This window comes from Podarcis liolepis, assembly GCF_965112155.1.
Source record: "Podarcis liolepis genome assembly, chromosome: 4".
In the NCBI taxonomy this organism is placed as follows: Eukaryota; Metazoa; Chordata; class Lepidosauria; order Squamata; family Lacertidae; genus Podarcis; species Podarcis liolepis.
Window position 1 is genome coordinate 97,157,112 of NC_139558.1, and position 24,866 is coordinate 97,181,977.

A 24,866-nucleotide genomic window follows, 5' to 3' on the forward strand; every position below is an offset into this window, starting at 1 on the left:
TTGAACCCAATGGGGCTTGCTTCCGAGTAGACAAACAGGATTGTACAATAAGGGTGTGAGACCTCAGCCACGCCACAAACTCAGATGATGCCACCCTCCACACTATGGGAATTATAACGCTGCCCTACATTGGAGGGTTTCTGTGAGGATTACTGAGACTATGTTATGTGTTTAAAACAATTCCATCTGTGCCGTAAATTGCAATAAGCAAAACACTTATTGCATTATGACTTGTTGGACATGTGTGAAGGTAGGGCCCGTATGGTGAAACGGCTCTAACGTAGGAGAGGCAGTGAATCTCTACTCCCGATGCTCACCAATCCAGTATTATGGTATAGTATGCCACCCTGCAAACTGAAAGGGCAGGTTATATAGTTTAAAATAAGCCAGTGATGAAGAGGCAGAGGGCAAACAGTACTTTGCTGGTCACCTACCACCAAGACACACACAGCAGTAAATGGCAACCATGAGAGAAAGGGGGGGGGGAGGTTTACTGCGTGACCCCAAACTTGTATTGCCCCAGGTAACTATGGGTGAAGGTTGTGCTTATAAGGTAGGGATCGGGAACAGGAACTCGATCCCAATCTGGCCAATGTTCCAGATTCTTATCTCCCCCATGGGGCAAGTTTAATTAAGAGGGCCACCTACTCCTCAATCATCTGATGTCACAGTGTCAATTTTACGCTGAGCACAGCAGTTTCGGGCTCCCACAATCAGCTGCCATACATCCGATCCTATCTTCCAGAGTAAAGAAATTTCCACATGTGGCCCTGAATACAATTCTTAAAACGCAAGTCGCTAGGAGTTACAGACTGTACAGTACTTAAATATGAAATCAGAGTTGCGTCATATTTTCAACAAAGCCCTTTCTCCTTGAAAAAGCTGTGGCTATTTAAGCAGGGTGTGATTCAGTACGCCAGTGGCTTTCAACCATCGCACCCTGGGGTGCCGTGAATGATGGTCGGGGTGCCGCGGGCAACTCTGGCCTCCGTCCCTCTTTCCTTCCCTCCCTCCTCTGATGCCCTCTCGCCTCTCAAAGGCTTGTGTGGTCGTTTCTTGCAGAAGCTGGCCAGGCGGTGCTGGTTGCCAGGAGCTGAAGCGGCTTCAGGGTAAGCAAGCAAGTGGGTGAAGGAGCCCAGCTCTTGCTGTTGGGAATGGATGGGTAAGGGGGACGCCAGGCAGGCAGGCAGGCAGGCAGGCGTCACACTGGGCTTTCTTGTGCTTGCTGTGTGCAATGCCTGCCTGGGAGCTGAGTGTCTGGCACCAAAGGGGAGCCTTTCCACCATGCAAGCCCATGGCACCTGCTGCCGCCATTGCTGCCTCATGTTCATCTTTGGCCAGTCTCTGCCGGGTCCCTGAGGCTGGGGGAATCTTCTCAGGCCCCTGTGGGGCAACGTCAAGAGGCACCTCTCTTTGGGGTTGGGGGCCCCCTCAGAGACCAGGGGCAGGGGCTGCTCAGAGGACTCCCAAGGAAAGGGGATAGAAGAGGCTGAGGGAACAAACAAGATGAATTTTAACAGGGAGAAATGTAAAGTATTGCACTTGGGCAAAAAAAATGAGAGGCACAAATACAAGATGGGTGACACCTGGCTTGAGAGCAGTACATGTGAAAAGGATCTAGGAGTCTTGGTTGACCACAAACTTGACATGAGCCAACAGTGTGACGCGGCAGCTAAAAAAGCCAATGCAATTCTGGGCTGCATCAATAGGAGTATAGCATCTAGATCAAGGGAAGTAATAGTGCCACTGTATTCTGCTCTGGTCAGACCTCACCTGGAGTACTGTGTCCAGTTCTGGGCACCACAATTCAAGAAGGACACTGACAAACTGGAACGTGTCCAGAGGAGGGCAACCAAAATGGTCAAAGGCCTGGAAACGATGCCTTATGAGGAACGGCTAAGGGAGCTGGGCATGTTTAGCCTGGAGAAGAGGAGGTAAAGGGGTGATATGATAGCCATGTTCAAATATATAAAAGCATGTCACACAGAGGAGGGAGAAAGGTTGTTTTCTGCTGCTCCAGAGAAGCGGACACGGAGCAATGGATCCAAACTACAAGAAAGAAGATTCCACCTAAACCTTAGGAAGAACTTCCTGACAGTAAGAGCTGTTCGACAGTGGAATTTGCTGCCAAGGAGTGTGGTGGAGTCTCCTTCTTTGGAGGTCTTTAAGCAGAGGCTTGACAACCATATGTCAGGAGTGCTCTGATGGTGTTTCCTGCTTGGCAGGGGGTTGGACTCGATGGCCCTTGTGGTCTCTTCCAACTCTATGATTCTATGAATATTTCTATGAATATTTCTATGAATATTTCTATGAACACTCCACAGGGGAGGTTGCTTGAAAAGGGGTGAGGGGCTGCCAGCTCTGCAGGCAAGGGGTGGCATAGCTGGGTTTTTGAGGCTCGGAGGACATTTCTCCACAGGGGAGCTGCAGAAGGAATGTAGTTGGTCAAGGCAGCCTTGGACTCAAGAAGGTTGAAAACCTCCAATAGTGTTAAGGGAATCTGTGCAGAGGCCCCTGAATGACTCCTAATAGTTGCGACTGTTGGCTGCCCTGGCCTCTGGATGGATCCATTTAGTTTTTGAAGGGAATTTATGCAAAGAGTGGGATGGGGAAAAGCAAAATTAAGAAGGGAACCATACAGGCAGGACGTGTTCATCAGGTTAAGGACTTGCACCCTGGGATTAAGTAGGATTGAGGAAATGCACTAACAAAGGCAGGGCTCTGGTATAGTGTACTTCATTGCTTGCTCAAATTATAAACTGTCCTATCGCCCAAATCAGGTGAACTGCAATCAGCATATTGGGAATTGCCTCTGTGGCAGAAACTGTGTTTCACATCACAGTTTGGATTAAATTCCTTGTTAGTGTGGACCAAAGCTTCCCCAATTGGAGCAGAACAGCAAACTTTGACTAGGACAAACCAGGCATGAGATGAGGGAATCCGTACACATGGGGAGAGGAGGGAGTGTGTGAGCCTGAAGGGAATTCCAGACCATTATTTGACAACTAACTGCCATGACATCCTTTCCTTAGGGAATGCGAAGGGATGCATATGAAGTTGACAAACATTTAAAAGGGAGATGCTAATTTCCATCTGCTCCAGCACTCTGTTCAAAAGAGTACAGTGGTGCCCCGCAAGACGAATGCCCCGCAAGACGGAAAACCCGCTAGACGAAAGGGTTTTCCGTTTTTGAGCTGCTTCGCAAGACGATTTTCCCTATGGGCTTGCTTTGCAAGACGAAAACGTCTTGCGAGTGTTCCGATTTTTTTCCGCTCCCCCCCTTTTTCTAATCCGCTAATAGCCTTTTAGCCGCTAATCCGCTAAGCCTTTAATAGCCGCTAAGCCTTTAATAGCCGCTAAGCCTTTAATAGCCGCTAAGCCTTTAATAGCTGCTAAACCGCTAATAGCGCTAATCCGCTAATAGGGTTGCTTCGCATGACGAAAAAACCGCTAGACGAAGAGACTCGCGGAACGGATTAATTTCGTCTTGCGAGGCACCACTGTAAAGTCATAGGCTCTAGAGCAGTGTTTCCCAACCGGTGTGCCGCGGCACACTACTGTGCCGTGAGACACCGGCTGGTGTGCCGTGGGAGGGAGGCGGGCGAGTCGGGCGGCGAGAGGCGGCGGCGGCGAGGATCTGCGTCGAGCCGGGGGCGGCTCCGCGGTGGTGGTGCCGAGCGGCGGGGCAGCTCGCGCAAAAGGGAGGAGCGCGAGACAGCGGAGGAGGAGGAGGCCGGCATGTCCAGGCAGCAGCAGCAACAGCAGCAGCAGCAACTCCCGGCGACGGCTCCTCCTCCGCCCGCTATCGCCGCCGCCGCCTCAGCTGCCCTCGCTCTGCTGCCTCCTCCCACCCCGGCAAGGGGAAGGGAAAAAACGTTCACTTTTGTGCGTCCCCCCCCCGCGTGACGCTGCGCGCTGACGTCACGGGGCGGGGCTTTAATGGTGGTGTGCCGCGAGATTTTTTTCCGGTAAGCAGGTGTGCCGTTGCCCAAAAACGTTTGGGAAACACTGCTCTAGAGCATCTCTGTATGTAGGGACTGCAATGCTTTGCCCTTTGGAAAATACCCCCGAGACATCCTTCCGATAAATGAAACTGAAATGAATTTACCTCCACTGCAGAATATCATCTGGGATTTATGAAAGGCTGACTCATCTACCACACAACAGCACTAGAGAGTATCACAAAGTGTTGTGCCCCATGGGGATCCTTGGGGTCTCTAACAGTTAGCTCACAACTAAGCGGCAACAAGTGACATCGAGCGCACAGCCTTATTTAAGAACTAAGGTGCCTGGCAGGAGCAGACCAATGTCCCCAAAATTCAGCATTCTTGCGATTCAAGAATCTCAAATCTCAAGTTATGCAAATGCATAAACTAAGATATGAAACCAGCGTTGAGTCACAGGGAAACTAAGAAAGCTGAACAAGCCCTGTACCAGGGGTCATTAATGTGGTGCCCTCCACATATTGGACTACACCTCCCAACAGCTCCAGCCAGCATGGCCAATGATGATGGGACTTGTAATCCAACATTATGAGGACACCGTGCTGACGACCCTTGCCATTCACTTTCAAGTTTGTAATAAACCATTATGCATTTCTAACCTATCCTGATCTCTGCTGGAGGCAGCATCCTATTCTCTGGGTGTTGCCAGCGCATCAGATTCTTCTGCGCGTTGTTCAGAATGGTTTTGGGAATCTGGTTTTTTTTGTTGTTACTGTGGTTCTGGGTGGTTTTAAGCAGGTATTAGTTTTGATTAGGCGTCTAGAGCTGTCAGCAGGCGAAAGCAGTCACACCCTGGGAATGGCTTCCACTGGCAGGTTAAACCAGGTGATGATATTGGATGGGTCTCAAACCCTCAGTGCATCGAGGGCTTCCTTTGCATGCAAAAACAGGCTCTGGCAGATTGAGCAGACAAGACTTAACAGTGGGTCCAACCGTCAAGAGGGCAGTTTCTGCATGTGCTGTAGAGGGAATTGAGGGGCAGATGGGGCTCGTCCACCTGGGAAGTTGGCCACCTAGGAGAAATAAAACTCTGATCCTAAACCTCTGCTGCCTTGCGGGATATCCTAGGGGGGAAGAAAAGGCTAAGGAATAAACCCCACACAAATCCAGAGTCCCTAAGACAGTTGGATGGCGCCTTGTACACCTACCGGCAACTCTTGCAGCCAAGCTGGTGCCAAATCATAGAATCATAGAGTTGGAGGAGACCACAAGGGCCATCGAGTCCAATCCCCTGCCAAGCAGGAAACACCATCAGAGCACTCCTGACATATGGTTGTCAAGCCTCTGCTTAAAGACCTCCAAAGTAGGAGACTCCACCACACTCCTTGGCAGCAAATTCCACTGTCGAACAGCTCTTACTGTCAGGAAGTTCTTCCTAATGTTTAGGTGGAATCTTCTTTCTTGTAGTTTGGATCCATTGCTCTGTGTCCGCTTCTCTGGAGCAGCAGAAAACAACCTTTCTCCCTCCTCTATGTGACATCCTTTTCTATATTTGAACATGGCTATCATATCACCCCCTAACCTCCTCTTCTCCAGGCTAAACATGCCCAGCTCCCTTAACCGTTCCTCATAAGGCATTGTTTCCAGGCCTTTGACCTTGCTCTGCTTTCCTTTGGGCCACATCAGTGAGGCTGAGGGGGGGTGGTCTTGTTGTCTGGGCAGCCCAGGACCTCTAGACACACTGCCCAGACTTGTGCCCCCGGGAGATCATTTTGGTGCTGTTAACACAGCGGTTTGACTTCACCCCTGGATATGCACTCCACTGTCTCTTGAGACAGGGAGATGCCAAAAGCAACAAGTCTGATCGTGTTATAGCTTATGGTGACTTGTCACCCAGAGTATTTTTATTATTACTATTAAAAAAGGCAAGCTACTGATACCTAAAACAGATAAACAAGATGTGCCATCCTTTAAAACATTTCCTTCCTGAAATATTATCTGTGAAGTGGCACTAGACAACATTCAGGGTATTAAAACAAAAGCAACCAGCGGAGAATCTACACTGCAAAATGTTTCTCTTACCACTATCTGGCAGGACACACCAGCCAAATTCTATAGGGTGGGGTGGCTGATTTAGAACGTTTCCAAAACGTCCCCTTGGCCATCTGCATAGGATACCACTAAGTCTGGGGAACTTGTGGTGTTCAGGCGCTGCTGGACTCCAAAACCCCACCAGCCCCAGCCGCTGTGGCCAACCGAAGTTCAGCAACAGGTTCCTCACACCTGCAAAAAGGCATCCCTATTCCACCCCCTACAAGCTCCATCCAGGTGTGGTGAGCTAAGTGGAAGGTTAAAACCACGTTTATGGAAGACAATCTTACACGGCTACAAGTGATCGCCAAAGAAGACGACCCTCTTATTCCAACAGGCTTTTGGGAACTGACTGCTTTTAATGAAAGCGCTGGCGCTCTGCTGTTTTTATCGTAATGATCTGTAGGTTTTTAATATATTTGCTATCCATCAATGTTTAATTGTTTCTTAATGTCTCCTATTGTTTTAGCTGTTCTTATTTTATTTGCAAGCCACCTTGAGCCCTGGGGGAGGCAATTCCTGTGATCCTTCATCCAAGGATCACAGGACACCTTGCAATTTTTCAATTAGGAATAATCGCGTCTCGGATTAACCTCCCTGGTATAAGTCTATAATTATGATACCCACAGTGGGGTAGTCATCAGGCACCAAGGTGTTTTGTGCGGTCTCTCTCCAACCTAATAATCTAACATAACCCTAATCGGAAGGGGAAGAATAATTTGCAAAGGGGCCTTTTTGCTACTTCCCCATGCAAAATGCATGCATGGCACAACTATCTGACACAGCGTGACTCTCTTAAATCAATCAGATCCAATGTGGTGCGGATGTCAGAGGGTCAGACTAGGACCTGGGAAAGATGGGGCTTCAAACCAGCCGCCTTCTCTCAGCCTAACCTACCTTTCAGGGATGTTGTGGGGATTCATTTATTTATAATTGCTTTGCCCAAGGCAAATTTGCAATGAAGAGAAGGAGAAACACTTTTGAGCTCCCTGGAGGGTGGCAGGGAGGGCAGGATGCAAATGCAGCAAATACATACAAATTATTATAATAGGCTGGTGCCCGTGCACCGCGGTTTATTGCAATTATTGGCACGGTTTTAACTGATTTTTATATATGCGCATATATAATATACATGCACATGGTTTGAATTCTACTTCCCTCTTTTCCCCCGTTACCTATTGCATGTTTGCATTCTTACATTGCAAACCGCCCTGCGTGACCTTCGGGTGAGGGGCGGCGTGCGAATTTAATAAAATAAAACCAAATCCCCGCGTATGGTGGTTTTTGCAGCCATAGTTTTCCCACTCCCGCCCCATCTACGCATTTAGAGGTTCTTTTTCTGGAAGCCGCCTCTAATCCCTAAGGACCCGGGGGCCGAAATTACGGTTAAGGGAATGATAATAATCCTAATTCTTTTACACGGGGGGGGGGGGCGGTGCTCACGATCTTCCCAAATCACGCCTCCCAACCCTCCGACCCCCAACCCTTGAGGGGATGTCGGGGAAGAAGCGGATCCGTCAATCCCCCTCCCCCCCCCCCCGCCGCGCGTTAAGGAGGCCGCGCTGGTGCGTCTCCGCCGCCGCGCACGTCTGAACGCGCCGACCCGCGTCGACTCACAGAACTCGGCGATGTAGTGGGAGACGACGTAGTTCTCCTCGCACCAGTCCAGGGTGGAGGTGGGCTTCCCCCAGTAGCCCTCGCGGTCGCCGGCGGGAGCCATGGCGCTGCGTGACGCCGGGCGGGTGAGGCGGGATGAGGGAGAGAGAGAGAGAGGCGGCCGGCGGGCTCGAGGGAAGGAGGGCGGCGGGGTTAAAAAGAAAAAGGAGGGCGGCCGCCGCTCCCCGGATGGGCCGTCCGCCGAGCTGGCCCCGCCCTCGGCGGCGGCGGCGTGAGAGGCCCGCCTCGCAAGGAGGAGAAGGAGGCCCGCTCCTCCTCCTCCTCCTCGAAAGCGGGGCCCGGCCTCCGCGTCGCCATGGAGACGGGCTGAGGCCTACGCGCTCCGCCGCGCCTTCCGCGCCTACGCGGCCGCCGACCTCACTACTAATGGCCACGGAGGCCTCACTACGTCGACCTCCTGACTGGGAAGGAGGAGGAGGAGGATAGAATAGAGGCACTGAAAGAATTCATAATGATGATAATAGTGATGAAGATAATAATAATAATAATAATTAATAATAGGCCGAGCAGGGGGAAGGGGGGCTGAGAGAGGGCCTGCTTATTGACAGGGGGCTCTGGAGGCAGAGAAAGAACTAATAATGATAATAATAATAGTGGCGGTGATAATAATATTAATTAATAATAGGCCAAGCGGGGGAAGGGGGGCTGAGAGAGGGCCTGCTTATTGACAGGGGGCTCTGGAGGCAGAGAAAGAACTAATAATGGTAATAATAGTAATAATAATAATAATTAATAATAGGCCGAGCAGGGGGAAGGGGCCTGAGAGAGGGCCTGCTTATTGACAGGGGGCTCTGGAGGCAGAGAAAGAACTAATAATGGTAATAATAGTAATAATAATAATAATAATTAATAATAGGCCGAGCAGGGGGAAGGGGGCCTGAGAGAGGGCCTGCTTACTGACAGGGGCCTCTGGAGGCTGAGAAAGAACTAATAATGATAATAATAATAGTGGTGGTGATAATAATATATATTAATAATAGGCCGAGCAGGGGGAAGCGGGGGCTGGGCTAGAGCCTGCTTATTGACAGGAGGGCTCTGGAGGCAGAGAAAGAACTAATAATGATAATAATAGTGGTGATAATAATATTAATTAATATTATTAAATAATAGGCCAAGCAGGGGGGGAGGGGGGCTGGGAGAGGGCCTGCTTATTGACAGGGTGCTCTGGAGGCACAGAAAGAAATAATAATAATGATAATAATAGTGGTGGTGGTGGTGGTGATGATGATTAATAATAGGCCGAGCAGGGCTGAACTGCTCTGGAGGCAGAGAAAGAACTAATAATGATGATAATAATAGTGATGATAATAATATTAATAGTTAATAGTAGGCCAAGCAGAGGGAGGGGGCGCTGGGCAGGGCCCTAGTCTCTTGTGACAGAGCGTTCCACCAGATTGGAGCCGCAGCCGAGAAAGCCCTGGCTCTAGTTGAGGCCAGCCTAACCTCTCTGAGGCATGGGACCTTCAGGATGTTTTTATTTGCAGACCGTACATTCCTCTGTGGGACATACCAGGAGAGGCAGTCCCGTAGGTATGAGGGTCCTAGGCTGTGTAGGGCTTTAAAGGTTAAAACCAGCACCTTAAACCTGATCCTGTACTCCACCAGAAGCCATGCAGCTGGTGTAGCACCGGATGAATGTGATCTCGCAGCGAAGACTCCATAAGGAGTCTCGCCGCAGCATTCTGCACCCGCTGGAGTTTCTGGGTCAGTCTCAAGGGCAGCCCCACGTACAGCGAGTTACAATAATCCAGTCTGGAGGTGACCGTTGCGTGGCTCACAGTGGCTAGGTCAGGGCGAGAGAGATAAGGAGCCAACTGCTTAGCTTGGCGGAGATGAAAAAATGCCGCCTTTGTTATAGCTGCAATCTGCGCCTCCATGGAGAGGGAGGTATCGAAGATTACACCCAAACTCTTAACGGATGGTGCTGGCACTAATTGCACCCCCGCAAGAGATGGGAGTTGCCCCCTCAATCCCATATCGTCCCGTCCCAGCCAGAGGACCTCTGTCTTCGAAGGATTTAACTTCAACCGGCTCCCACGTAACCAGCCACTTCCAGTGTGTCTGGGGCCGAGTCAGGATGGCCATCCATCAACAGATAGAGTTTGGTGTCATCGGCATACTGATGGCGACCCAACCCAAAACTCCGGACAAGCTGGGCGAGGGGGCGCATAAAGATGTTTAAAAGCATCGGGGAGAGTATCGCACCCTGAGGCACTCCACACACCAAGGAGTGGCGCGATGACAATTCCCCCCCCCAAGCGCCACCCTCTGTCCCCGACCAGAGAGAAACGAGCGCAGCCATTGAAGGACTGTGCCCTGGATCCCCACGTCGGCAAGGCGGTGGTCGAGGAGTTCGTGATCGACCATGTCGAAGGCTGCTGACAGGTCTAGAATAATCAGCAGCCACGACCCGCCTCGATCCAGCTGCCTGCGGAGATCATCTTAATTAATAATAGGCTGAGCAGGGAGAAGGAGTGGCTAGGCGAGGGCCTGCTTATTGACAGGGAGCTCTAGAGGCAGAGAAAGAAATAATAACAATAACAATAATAATGCGCTGGACCAGGCTAAAAACATCCATTATTGCAGCCTGTGAACAAACTATAGGATACCAAACCAAGAAACACCAGGACTGGTTTGATGAGAATGACAGTGAGATTGAACGCATGATTGACAAGAAAAGGAAGGCCTTTCAGATCTGGCAAAGAGATAGAAACTGTGCCACTAAGAAAAAAACCTATTCCAATGCTAAGGCTGAGGTTCAAAGAAGAACCAGAGAACTAAAAAACACCTGGTGGATAAAAAAAAGCTCAAGAGAGCCAGCACTTAGCCGAAACTCATGTTGCACAGAGTTTCTTTAAAGCCACAAAGACCGTCTATGGGCCAATAAATCATGGCGTACACTCAGCAGATGGTATCACACTTCTAAAAGATAAAGAAGTTATTGCATTGCGCTGGAAAGTACATTACCAACATCTCCTTAATCACAACTACCCCATAGCTGCTTAAGTCCTCTCACAAATCCCGCAAAAACAAATTAGAGATGAGCTTGCAGTATGTCCAAATCTGGGAGAGTTGTTTACAGCTACTAACCAAATGAAAAACAACAAAGCCAGTGGATCTGATGGGATACCTGCCCAAATCTTCAAAGCAGGCGGAATTGAAATTACACAACAACTTCACATAGAAACAGAAATCGTGAGGCGGCGGCGCAGCAACAACAACGGGAGACCCCATTAGCTAAAGTGGTGCTTCAGGTTAAGTACAGTTTCAGGTTAAGAACGGACCTCCAGAAAGAATTAAGTTCTTAACCCGAGGTGCCACTGTATAAGCACTGACAACTTGGAAACAATGGCCTGCAAGTGCTCCAGTCGGAGAACAGCCTTTACAAAAAGTGTCATGGTCTTTGAAGACACTCGAACTCTGGACACAAGGGAGAAATGTCCTAAGAGGAAGGCACACTTGGCAAATCCACACCGTGATCAACTCCTGCCCGGAAACCAATGTCCCCACTGTGGAAGGACATGTGGATCCAGAATTGGCTTCTACAGTCACTTACGGACTCATTGTTAAAACCGTGTTTATGGAAGATAATCTTACTCGGCTACGAGTGATCTCCAAAGAAGAAGAAGGGGGGGGGGGGCTAGGCCTGCTTATTGACAGTGGGCTCTGAAGGCAGAGGAATAAATAATAATAATGATGATAGTAATAATAATAAAAGGTTGGGAAGGGGGGCTGGGCGAGGGCCTGTGTGGCCACCTACCGGCTTATGGCGAGGTGGAGACTGCAGCCTTTAGGGGATCATGAGGAGAACTTTTGAAAGCGGTGCTGCTGGAACTTGTAGTGCCTTTTTTCTATAAGCATACGGTAGTTTTATTGTTTCCTAATACGTAACAACAATTACAGTCTACAGAATAGATTTCTTCTATGGCATGTTAGTACTTGAACTACCCTGAGATCTGTGGGTATAGGGCGGTATACCCGTTGTAGTAATAATAATTAATAATGCAATAATTACACGGAAAAGAAAAATGAAAGGACAACATCCCAATGTTCCCTGCTCCAGGCTAGATCAGTCTATTGAAATGTGCCAAAGCTCAGTCTGTGACTTCAGTAGCAGCTGTCCTTAAGGCTTATCAGTAAAGTCCTTTGTAAAAGGATGCCGTGTTTCAACAAAATTGTCTACATCATTTGCATTATTCAATATATGTAATCTCTTGGTTAATATTTCAGATACAGCGATGGAACATACATTCCATTTCCAAGGAGAAATGCACAGATGTTGCAATCTGTGCCACTAGGCATCCTGCTACTAAAATAAAAGTAATTAGTTATTTGCAGCAAAGGTCAGATTGCCCTTCTTTGAAAATAGTTACCTGTCCCAAACGTGGGGTAGGTTATTTCTTGTCATGCCTTTATCGTCAAATCTGTTTCCATTTTATTTACTTCCTTTCATATCCATTCATTTGTTCCTTCCCTCTGCACCACTTGTTGTCAAACAGCAACAGCAATTGGCCTGCAAAAGAGATGTAGGCATTGGAAAAAGTGGAGCAGGCACCACCTGCTTAATAATAATAATAATAATAATAATAATAATAATAATAATAATAATTTGATTATTTATACCCTGCCCATCTGACTGGATTGCCTCAGTCACTCTGGAGGGCTTCATCTCAATAGGCAGGTAGTTCCCACACTAAATGGTTGAGTTCTTACAAATGCAGAAAAGGTGTATAGAATTGTAGAATAGTAAATTTGGAAGGGACCACAAGGGTCATCTAACCTTCAGCAATGTAAGAATCTTTTGTCCAACGTGGTGTTGATGGGAGCTAAAGTTCAGCGACACCCAGAGAACCACACATTCACCTGCTCTAAAACAATATGTAGAACAATCAATAAATATAAAGCAGATTAGCTGAGCAGAATGAGTTTATGGGTTGAAGTTAAGAAGCCAGTACAGTGGTGCCTCGCAAGACGAAAATAATTCGTTCCGCGAGTCTTTTCGTCTTGCGAAGCACGGTCCGTCGCAACTGCGTCTCTTCAAGCGGCTTTAAGAAAAAAGCGCAAGACGTTTTCGTCTTGCGAAGCAAGCCCATAGGGAAATTCGTCTAGCGAAGCAACGCAAAACCAAAAAACCCTTTCGTCTAGCGAGTTTTTCGTCTTGCGGGGCACCACTGTACTACCGTTCCCACAAACAGATGTTAAGTGGCTTCTCAATTCAGCTGAGAATGGCCTCTTCCTACACATGGAATCTGGGCACCAAAGAGCATCTGCTGCTTTTGGAGCAGCACAGTTTTGGATTCCATTCCTCAAACACACATCCAAACAAACTTGAGCATTTCCCAGAAATGTTGAGCGATACTTTTAGGCTGGCTATTTGCACCCTTCACCGAAAGCGAAACTTTCGGAAATGTTTGCGTAGGGTGCTACTTGAGAGAAACATCTGAGGAATTTGAGGGAAAGCCAAGGACAGTTCCGATAAGGCTAGCAAATATTTCTATGGGAGTTTCCCACTTCCCTCCCCTCCGGCTTTTGCCTACCCCAGCATTTGAAGTAATGCAAATGGTGACGCTTGAATGTCATTTCTCTGCGGAGTTTTTGCACATTTCTGCTTGTGGGACGCTAGCTTGTATGATTTTGGATGGGTTTTAATGGGAATGGTTACATCTCTTAAGCCCTAGGGATGAGGCTGCTGGTTATAAACTGTTAAGATGGTGCCACCTAGAGGAACCAAAAGAGCTTTGCTGGGTATTTGCTGTATTGCAAAGATTGAGGGCACAAGGAGAAGGAGACGACAGAGGACAAGATGGTTGGACAGTGTTCTCGAAGCTACCAGCATGAGTTTGACCAAACTGTGGGAGGCAGTGGAAGACAGGAGTGCCTGGCGTGCTCTGGTCCATGGGGTCACGAAGAGTTGGACACGACTAAATGACTAAACAAGAATTCTTCAGGACTTTCCCTCCCAGACAGGAGATGGCAGAAGAAGAGAGAAAGAATCCATACCATAGAAAACTGCCTTATTTCTGGTCACACTATGTTTTCTGGTCAAACAGCGATGTTGCTCTTCCTGGACCTGTGTTCTTGAGGTGCTGCCACTTTCCCCAACAGCTTCAGGACTTCTCCAGTGGGTCCCAACTTTGGAACTGCCTTAAAGGAACCTTCATGCCCTGGTGCCTTCAGGCAGTGGGTGCGAAACCTGTCTGAAGCCCTGGAGAGCCACTGCCAGTCCGTGCTGACAATATTGAGCTAAATGTACTAATGCTCTGAATTAATAGAAAGCAGTGCCTTATGCTCCTAGGTACCAGCAGATTCTGTTTTTGTTGTTGTTGTGTTGTTATTATTCAAGGACAGGCCAGTAGAGGGCAGTGGGCCAATGCAGATCAGACCCTCAAGGAAAGGCAGCGCTTGCCCGGAGATGAGTAAACAGGCTGCCTTCACTTCCCAACAGGAGACTTGGCAGGAGAAATGGAGACGGACGCACAAAACCGCCCCAACATCTCCTTGCGCTGTGAGAAGAAAAGGGGGAAATGGAACTATTGAACGGTTCACCGGCATGGAGTTCAATAGAGTGCACAGTTCTTAAGTGAAATCTCTCATACGGCACCATAAAAGACCTCATTATCCTTCACTTTTGCAGAAATGAAAAGGGCTATTTGGATAAAGGAAGAGGTAGGTAGGGCTGTGATTTTTTTAGTTTGAAAAAGGGCAGTCTTTCAAAGAGGAAACAGAGATGTTTCTCGATGAAATACAAAGTGGGCAGTACCGTAGCTTTTAGTCAAGCAACTTAGGGCTGGTCTCCATTGCCAGCAGCCGGGATTTTATTAAGGCCATAGATGAGCTGTAGAGCTCATGCAAAGCAGAGGATCCCAGGTGCAAAAGACAGACAGCCTGTTCTTTAATTAAAGCTAAGAACAGGCCGTCTTTGAGCACACGCTAAACCTAGGGCTACGTTCACACGGCAGTTTCTTCTACCTGTTAGTTTCTGCCTTTTATCTGATATTTCACATGGTGTAAAAGCCATTTCTGGAAGTCTGGCGGAACAGAGCGTTGCTCCCAGAAGAGGGAGCAAAGCTAATGCGATGGTGCAACCTAGTGATTTATCGTTCCAGAACTGAGCTGAGCTCCTGGTCCTTTCATTAGAAGCTCAGAACTGGCTCATTAGTCCAATCCCTGTACTTTCACACAGTATAATCCACAGCCCAATGTAGGTGGGGCACCCTTGCTAATCTACTGCAAACCACTCCTACTGGTAGATCTTCATCAACCTTCTGTCCACCCCTGGCTTAGGACGGTCACAGCCACAGTGCTGGGAGCATAGCAACTCCTCTGACATCATTTCAGGAATCAAATGAGCAGGCACCTCTGTAGAAGCCCTGTCATAATTAAGGCAGGATAGCTGCAGGGATTATTGAGATTGGCAAAAGGCTCGGGATGTAATCAGCTCGCTGACTTGATTGGCCAGAGCTGTCATTTCCAATCCATCATCTCCCATCTCAGTAAATAGGTGATGTGACTGTTTCATTTCTTTCCCGCCACTCAGCACGATGCATTTGCTTTCAGGGAGGAGGGCAGGAAGCAACTGCATCTCTTCATCTGCAAATGGATTTGCTTATTAAATGAATTTATCCTTTTACATTGGAATGGGACTTTTCCAGGGAGGAGGAGTTTCCCTGTCCCTTAATGCTGCTGTTTATCTGTTTGTTTGTTTGTTTGAAGTATTTATGTGCTGCTGTTGGGGTTAGCTCTCATTAAGTGGCATACGACTTGGAAGAGATCTGATTTAGGCGCGGGTGGCGCTTTGGGTTAAGCCACAGAGCCTAGGACTTGCTGATCAGAAGGTTGGCAGTTCGAATCCCCGCAACGGGGTGAGCTCCCGGGGTTAGCGGAGTCTGTAACCTGAAGTGTATGCAACCTGAGGTACCACTGTATTCGATTCTGACCAAACTAAGCTTCTGCTCTCGTAGGCTTAGTATGGTCAGAACTAACAATAATACATTTTATTTATACCCCGCCCTCCCCAGCCAAGACCGGGCTCAGGGCTGCTAACAACCAATAATAAAAACAATTTGATTAAAATACAATTAAAAAAACAAGATTAAAATACAACATTAAAACATTAGGATGCAGCCTCTTCACAGGAGGAGAAAGGAAAAAGAAAGGGGGGGGAATCAAACCGATTCTAAGCCAAAGGCCAGGCGGAACAACTCTGTCTTACAGGCCTGCGGAAAGAAATCAGATCCCTCAGGGCCCTGGTCTCATGGGGCAGAGCGTTCCACCAGGCCGGGGCCAGTGTTGAAAAGGCCCTGGCTCTGGTTGAGGCTAATCTAACTTCCTTAGGGCCCGGGACCTCTAGGGTGTTGCTATTTATGGACCTTAAGGTCCTCTGTGAACTGAGTATATACTTGCAGAGTTAACACTAAATGCTTTACTTCTGGGAAATGAGCCACCATAGTGGCTAGAGGGCCGTGAAAATGTGTGTTACAGGCATTTTAGACTCGTCTACCCAGGTACTATCTGCAACTAAAGGGGCACATGTGTTGCCAGATGTGAATTCTTTTCAGCTCTCCTACCCAGTACATTTCCGAGCACAATTCAAAGTGTTGGTGCTGACCTTTAAAGCCCTAAACGACTTCGGTCCAGTATATCTGAAGAAACGTCTCCACCCCCATCGTTCTACCCGGACACTGAGGTCCAGCACTTGAGGGCCTTCTGCCTGGTTCCCTCACTGCAAGAAGCCAAGTTACAGGGAACCAGGCAGAGGGCCTTCTCGGTAGTGGCACCCACCCTGTGGAACGCCCTCCCACCAAATGTCAAAGAGAACAACAACTACCAGACTTTTAGAAGACATCTGAAGGCAGCCCTGTTTAGGGAGGCTTTTAATGTCTGATGTATTACAGTATTTTAATATTTTTTTGGAAGCCATCCAGAGTGGCTGGGAAAACCCAGCCAGATGGGCAGGGTATAAATAATAAATTATTATTATTACCCCACTAACCAGCCCAAGCCATTTTGCTGCCCGAAGCAGAGAAGCGTATGACACTCCTTCCCAGAGCTAAGGTATGTAGTACTCAAACCTAGCCAAGGTATTTTTAACATCCCACAAGCACCTCTCCCTGGCAGTTAAAATACAATATTAGCATCTTAAATAATCAACGACTTGCTGTCTCTTCAGCTGCCTCTGGTGGTCTCCTCATTCTACCTAAGGGTTGGGCCGGCTATGGGTCCCTCCAGTGAGCTGCACCCCTTAAACATCCCAAAAGACTGTTCTTTCATCTCTGACTTCCTAATTTGCTTGTTACAATTTTTTTTTGTCATCCTGTTTCAGCGCGGAATGATTCTGATTACCCTCAGAAAATATTCTCTAATTAATTTGATAAATTCCTGCAAGTTCCGCATGACAGGCCTCCCGCCCCTTTCCAAACAACAGCTTGGCCCCGTGAAATCTGTTCCTGCCGCGCTTTGCAAGCACATTAAAACGTTTCGGATGCTTCCCCTTTGGAGAATTTTAATTGGCTGAGTGAACAGAACCCTTTGGAGAAATCAAAGGGACAGAAATAATCAACGCGGCTATTTTCACATGGAAGAGAGGAAGCGAAAGAAAAGACTCAAACCTGCTCATTTAACAACTGTGGATAAATGCAACATCAAACCAGGGTGTAAATAAATCTAGGTAATTAATTCTTTTTTAAAAAGAAATCCCAGTGTTTTATTCTTCCTTTCAAAAACAGGAACTGAAAAAACTTTCTGCATTTTCTTGGAGATAAAACAGATTCCAAATCAAGTCCTCTTGAGCAACGAGAAGCACATTTATCACTAGCTATGATGTTGCAGTTATTAATTAACTGGTATCTGGGCTGGCTCAAGACATTTTGCCGCCTGAGCCCAAGGACTTAGATGGCGTCTCCTGCCTGTTCAGAAGCCCGCTGGAATAAAAGTTGCCTCTTCTTTCAATAGCTGTGAAGAGATACTGTCTTCCACCACATCGGAAGCCAACCGGGCTGGAGATTAACTCTTATTTCAAGACTCATGACCAGGTAAGTTGTCCTCTGCAGCAGCAAAGCTAGTTTAGGATGGCCAGGACATATAGTACACAACTCTGTCCCCCAACAGAAGCACTGGTCTTGGGGGGGGGTGCTTAGGAGGAGCAGTCAGACGACTGCCACTGCTTCACCCCCAACCAAATATCTGTCACCTTTGTCTCATGGTAAGGCCAGCCTCACCTAGTTTGATATACCAGTTTGCCTAGCTTTGAATGCTCAGCTCTAGTGCAAGTCAAATGCCATTTGCCCCAATATGTGGGACTACCTTTGAAGGTGATCCAGAAGCTGCAATTAATCCAGAATGTGGCAGCTAGACTGGTGACTGGGAGTGGTCGCCGGGACCACATAACACCAGTCCTGAGAGATCTGCATTGACTCCCAGTACGTTTCCGAGCACAATTCAAAGTGTTGGTGCTGACCTTTAAAGCCCTAAATGGCCTCGGTCCTGTATACCTGAAGGAGCATCTCCACCCCCATCGTTCAGCCCGGTCACTGAAATCCAGCGCCAAGGACCTTCTGGCGGTTCCCTCATTGCGAGAAGTGAGGTTACAGGTAACCAGGCAGAGGGCCTTCTCGATGGTGGCACCCGCCCTGTGGAACACCCTCCCTTCAGATGTGAAGGAAATAAGCAGCTATCCTATCTTTAAAAGACATCTGAAGGCAGCCCTGTTTAGGGAAGTTTTTAATATTTAATGCTGTATTGTTTTTAACACTCGATTGGGAGCTGCCCAGAGTGGCTGGGGAAACTCAGCCAGATGGGTGGGGTATAAATAATATATTATTATTATTATTATCATTATTGTCCTTTGTTGGTTTGGAATGTTAAAATGAAATTCTGCACCTACGCTGTCAGTGTTTTGCAAACCAGAGACCCCACACCAGTTGCTCTGTAGAGAGGGCTGCGCCTGATTCAGCACATCTCTGTCTGATCTATGCACCATGCTCTCCTCTGCTTTGAACCGGTCCTTGTTCTGAGCCAAAAACCTGCGGCAGCATTCTACCTTGTTGCAGGCAAATTCCAGAAATCAGTCGCAAAAGGACAGGGCCTGCCCAAGGCATTTTGCTGCCTGAATCGGACAAGAATTCACTGTTCTGAGATGGCGCAGAAGCTAACCAGGCTGGTTCAATGGGGGAAATGGGCTTCAATCAAAGAACAGTTACAGGAGGAAGAGGTTAAAATGGCCTCTCTCTCCGCGAGGCTTCCCTGACCTTCAGAGCAGCTCCTTGGAGCTCTTAATTGATAAAACAAAACCTAGGGTTGGTCCTAATTGCAGCTGTCCCGTGCAAAATCCAGCGTGCGTGGGGAGTTTGTGCATCAACCCCACAAGTACCATTCAGGAGCAACCCCAAGTCACTGACTCAGCGAAGACGTATCGAGCAATATGATCAAATTAAACAAAATTAATAAAGGAAGCTGGCAACCCGCCCGCCTTTTGTACGAAGCTAATGGACTCCTTTTGAACCCTGTTTGCTGCTGATTCAACTACCAGCGTCACAAGAGCAGAACAGACAAAAATCAATGTGGCCGATAATTATGTAAGCTTCATATTTCCATGGGAGAAGTACAGTGGGAGACCATGGCAATAGGTTAGGGCTTGGAACTGGCACAGGACGGTATAAGCATCTTCCCAAAAGGATTGCATGGAATGAGTGGGCTTTCAGAGCACCAGTTTCGAGACAAGGTAGGAAAGGCAGAATGTGGCTCAACTCATTACCTCACTAAGAACTTAACACAGCCACCCTGTGCATTTATACTTCTTTTTTAAAAAAAATATGTGTGGATCTTTGCAAAAAAAAAACCCACTTACATGGGGTTGTAAGTTCCCCATGACTCACTTCCATAAAGATAGTTCATACTGGGGCCAACTGTACCGATGCTATGATCTACACAGCAATAAACCCCAGAAGAAAATCAGAATGGCACCCGTCTTTACACTATTTACTCTGAAAGTTTAACCTAGGGCACAGTGCTCAACTGATGTCAAGAACTGCTTCTGCTGCTATTTTCCTGGAACTGTATTTTTCACTCCATAAGATGCACCTAGTTTTTAGAGGAGGAAAACAAGAAAAAAAATATTCTGAACAAAACAGTGTATGTATGATTTTTGTGGTTCATACTGTGGCCACAGACATGATATGTGATTTGACGGTGAATTTGGGGTAGCCCAATGTAAAAATCCTGAAGATCCTTGTGGTTCTGTGCTTTGTAACCATGTTTTTGCACCATTGCAGCCCCATGAAACAGTGGATGTGTGATTTCTTTTGGTGCAGGCTGTTGCCATGGACATACTGTGTGATCTGATGGTGAATTTGGGGTGACTCAATGCAAATATCCTGAGGATCCATGGGCTTTTACCTCCCTCCTCCCAGGCAGCCTCCTTTATCGTTAGCGTCCCTTATCTCCCTCCGATCGCTTGCCGATCAGCCACTCAGCAGCTTTGTTTCAACACCCTCTTCCCTCTTTCTAAAAAAACACGATCTGCTTTTCACCCCTGGGCAATTCAGCTCCAGGGATCACACATTCGCTCCATAAGACACACAGACATTTCCCCTTACATTTTAGGAGGAAAAAGTGCATCTTATGGAGCGAAAAATATGGTAGTTTGTTTAAACTAGTGGAAATTCTAGACCACTGCAAGGTGGTGTAAACAAAAACTGCTCCCTTTCCCTTATGGGGTACACAAGAGCCCTTACAGAGTCCTTTGTAGGTTGTCCATCAGTAGGAGAAAGTAACAGAGGCCAACCAGAGAATATTGAGAAGCAAAGCAGCTAGTAAGCCTGATCTTTATTAAAGCTGTTGCAACAGGGTGCTCCCCCCACACCCAGGAGAAAGGAGGAGGACCTAGGGCAAAGGTGTGCAAGCTCTTATATAGACATTTTAAATTGCCCGCCCTGGAGTCCAAGACCACCCCCAGAAACAACATATATACATCACAGAAGGGGTGTAGCCCAAGACCACCCCCCAGATACATCATACCTACATCACAGTAAAGGCGGTCTACAACAGAAATCTGAGTGCATTGTTTTTATCCTGTCTGCCAGATTACCTGATTGGATTACCTGGGCACTCTTTTGTTATGATAACTACTCAATCCCTGAATCCAGGTCACAGGCTCACCCTATTCATATCTTAAATGTGCCCTTGAGATTTGTGAGCAAAGAGACAATGGGGAGGTTCCCCATTTCCATCGACCTTGCAGAGAAATATTTGATGTCAATTTGGAAGTGACAAATGGTTTCAGGACTTTTTCTGTGGGTCTCAGACATGTGGTCTGTACATTTATGTATGTGCTTGCTAGGTACATTTATGAACATTTACTTTAAATATATAAGACCTTAAAATTCTTATAACAAAGGGTATTAGTTGTTTTTTATTACGAAAAAATCCATACCCCACCCCCAACCCTCCTGTGAAAATACAACAAAAGAGAAACCCAAGGAAGCCGTTTACTTTTCCTTCCAAGAAACGGAATTCCCCAGAGAGTATTTACATTGCTATAAAGAAGAGAATGGTTATAGCTAGTAAATTGGCTTTCCTGTATTTGTTTTGGAACAGAAACAGCATTCAAAGGAAACATTTGTGAAAGGGGAGGGGGCGAGAAATGAAGGGAAAGGTGTCACACGTGGCGAGCTCTATTTAAGCTGAAGGAGAGTCTCAAATATCCCAAAAGTGAGAGGCTTTCTGTAGAAAGTACGAGGAGAACAAAAGATTTTTTTAGTAGCACTGAATAGTTTTCTCAAAACTATTCAGTGAAAAATTCTGTGTCGGTTAGGAAACGTAAATTACTTAATTGTTTCATGATTAAAAGCGCCGTCAGTTGACTAAAACGGCAACCCTGATTAAGTGGGAAACACATTTTTTAAAAAATGTTAATTGTTTTTAATAAGTACCTATGCAAATGGTGCGGGTGGTGCTGTGGGTTAAACCACAGAGCCTAGGGCTTGCCGATCAGAAGGTTGGCGGTTCAAATCCCTGCAAAGGAGTGAGCTCTCGTTGCTCGGTCCCTGCTCCCACCAACCTAGCAGTTCGAAAGCACGTCAAAGTGCAAGTAGATAAATAGGTACCGCTCCGGCAGGAAGGTAAACAGTGTTTCCGTGTGCTGCTCTGGTTCGCTAGAAGCGGCTTAGTCATGCTGGCCACATGACCCGGAAGCTGTACGCCGGCTCCCTCGGCCAATAAAGCGAGATGAGCGTCGCAACCCCAGAGTTGGCCACGACTGGACCTAACTGTCAGGGGTCCCTTTACCTTTACCTATGCAAATGATAGCTAACATTTAACAGAGGCACCCACTCTTGCCATAGAACTCTGAAGACACACCAGTCAAGAGCAGGGCCGGCCCACCCATTAGCCTCAGGTGGCAGCCTGGGGACAGTTGGGTGGTGTGGCAGATTTGCGCCCCCAAATACCATGCTGCCCGCCACCACCTGCTCCTCTCCAGCCTCCTTTTTTCCTCCTCCCACTGCCTTTAGCACGCTGGGGCTTCCATGGGCTATCTCCAGTCACCCCAGGCGGCAGGAGTTTGTGGCAGCGGCAGCAGGGCAGCCTCCATTTTCTCTCTTGCCTCAGGTGGCAAAATGTCTTGCGCCAGCCTTGGTCAGGAGGTTAAGGAAGAACATTATTGGTCCCTTCCAGACTGATAGTGGGTTTCCCCCTGTTTTTGTGGGTGTGTTCTGCAATTGGTAATTGATGTGGCAATAGTGTATTAAGGTAAAGGGACCCCTGACCATTAGGTCCAGTCGTGGCCGACTCTGGGGCTCATCTCGCTTTATTGACAGAGGGAGCCGGCGTACAGCTTCCGGGTCATGTGGCCAGCATGACTAAGCCGCTTCTGGCGAACCAGAGCAGCGCACGGAAACGCCGTTTACCTTCCCACTGGAGCGGTACCTATTTATCTACTTGCGCTTTGACGTGCTTTCGAACTGCTAGGTGGGCAGGAGCTGGGACCGAGCAACGGGAGCTCACCCCGTCGTGGGGATTCGAACCGCCAACGTTCTGATCGGCAAGTCCTAGGCTCTGTGGTTTAGACCACAGCGCCACCGGTGACCCATTAGTGGATTAGTGGTGTATTTATTAATTCTTATTAAGCGGTGGACCTTCCACATTATGAGTGGTTCTGCAATGCTTCCCCAGTGCTATTGCATTATTGCAGAAATGGGAGACTCCCAAGTTCATTAAACCCAGCACTGCTTGAGTGACAAAGCAATATAATTACAGTATTCTGCACATTTCCTTCTCATGCAGGAGGGAATGCCTCATGTAAGTTGGCACTTGCTAAAATACATACAGGTCCTGCGAGTGGAATTGCCATGGACTGGGTGGACACAGAGGAAGGGTGGGGGGAACCAGTTGGGGAACCCCGAAAGGGAAGAAGGCTCAAAGCCCAGGGAGTGGTGGTGTGCTGGGGCCAGGGGTAACCCATGAAACGCGGTCCAGGACCGGTCCAGAATCCGGAGGTTCCTCTGGGAGTCAGTCCAACAGGGCCAAGGCAGAGCACGAGGCAGGAAACCAGGCAAGGGCAATTACAGGATCTCAGGCAGGATCTAGCATACAGCAATGATGCTCCTGCAACCTGGAGCGGGGTCCGACAGCCTTTTATCTTTGTCGGGGTAGCGGCCGGTCCTGATCCCCCGGCGACTCACCTCCCTGTTTTGCCCGAAGGAGAGCACTCCTCCTGCAAGTACAGTGGTACCTCTGGTTAAGTACTTAATTCATTCCGGAGGTCCGTTCTTAACCTGAAACTGTTCTTAACCTGAAGCACCACTTTAGCTAATGGGGCCCCCTGCTGAGGGAGAATGCAATTTCTGTTCTCATCCTGAAGCAAAGTTCTTAACCCGAGGTACTATTTCTGGGTTAGCGGAGTCTGTAACCTGAAGTGTATGTAACCCAAGGTACCACTGTACTCGGGTCTCTCCTTCTCTCAGACCTTACTCTCTGCAGCTCGGGAGACATCAGTGAGTTACTATACCCAGAGGCCGCCTCAGCCTCCCCTGACCCAACCGGTAGTGGAGCAGCTGTAAGTGATGGCCCAGCTGAAGGCAACAAGGTCATCCCTGCATCTGGAGCCAGGGCAGGCTCAGGCCCCTGACTCGGCCCAGCTGGTGTTTGTTGCAGGGGAACCTATGCAGACTGGGACTCTTCAGGATCAGGCCCCAGAATTGGTTCAGTTGATGCCTGAGGCAAAGGATCTGGTGCAGACTGAGTCTCCTCTGGTTCCGAGTCCGAGTCCCAAGCCATTAGAGGTGGTGGGACAACAATGAGTGGCTAGAGGGAGAAAACTGGGAAGCGGTGTCAGAAACTGAAGAGGTCACAGAGTTTAGTGAGCAGGAAGCTTCTGTGACCAAGAGAAGTCCAGAATCGGAAGTGGAAGCAGGAGAGGAATGAAACCAGGGGGGTCTCCGCCTCCTGCTGCGACAAGCTCCTTTTCCCCTGGTCACCCAGAACCAGACGCGGCATGAAAAGGGCAGAGGAGAGGCTGCATGCAGGCCGTCTCCGATTGCTTGGGGAAAGCCCTGGCGAGGAAGGGACTTAGGCAGCTGTGAGGAATTGGGGACTTTCAGTCTCGGCAACTGATTTTCATGGAGGATGACCACCAGCAATGAGCTGTTCTTCCCATTAGGCCCGACACTCAATCAAGTCAGTGGAGATCATGTTGTTGCTAATAAAGAGTTAACTCCAACTTTGAAGAGTGCAATTACTGACTGGCACGCTCCTGTGACCTCAAATGTCAAGTGGCCACTAACAGGCAAGGCAATTGCTTCTGGAAACCGGTCAAGGGGTTGAAGCACCTCAATGACAAAATTCTAAAGTAGGCTTTCCCCAACCTGATGCCTTCCTAATATAATTGAACTACAGTTCCCATAATCCTTGACCACTGGGCATGTTAGTTGGGGGTGATGGGAGCTATAGTCCAGCAATATATAGAGGGCCATGCATACTTTTGGTATCAGAGAAGCCTCAGATAGAGTCCTCTGGGGAAGTAAGCTGTATTTGAGAGACCGAGGGCTCGGCACATCTGTGCCGGGCCTGGGGGTAACCTGTGAAACACGGTCCAGGACAGGTCCAGAATCCGAAGGTTCTGCTAAGAGTCAGTCTGACAGGGCCGAGGCAGAAAACCAG

General features: G+C 48.1%; 1 protein-coding gene and 1 long non-coding RNA gene across 3 annotated transcripts in view; both read right to left on the reverse strand.

The window, feature by feature from the left end:
- Window positions 1–7,985, reverse strand: part of ACER3 (alkaline ceramidase 3) — a 58,339-nt gene extending 50,354 nt beyond the window's left edge. Inside the window, exon 1 of one of the 2 annotated variants that reach the window (XM_083499979.1) lies at window positions 7,653–7,983. In XM_083499979.1, coding sequence (XP_083356105.1) covers window positions 7,653–7,755 — 103 coding nt within the window. In that variant the 5' untranslated portion in view covers window positions 7,756–7,983. Of the gene's footprint in view, window positions 1–7,652 lie in introns of both variants that reach the window. The other variant, XM_083499978.1, reaches the window with a different exon arrangement.
- LOC310705448 overlaps window positions 1–24,866 on the reverse strand; it is a 91,351-nt gene that overhangs the window by 50,354 nt on the left and 16,131 nt on the right. The gene's annotated exons all lie outside the window — the stretch shown is intronic.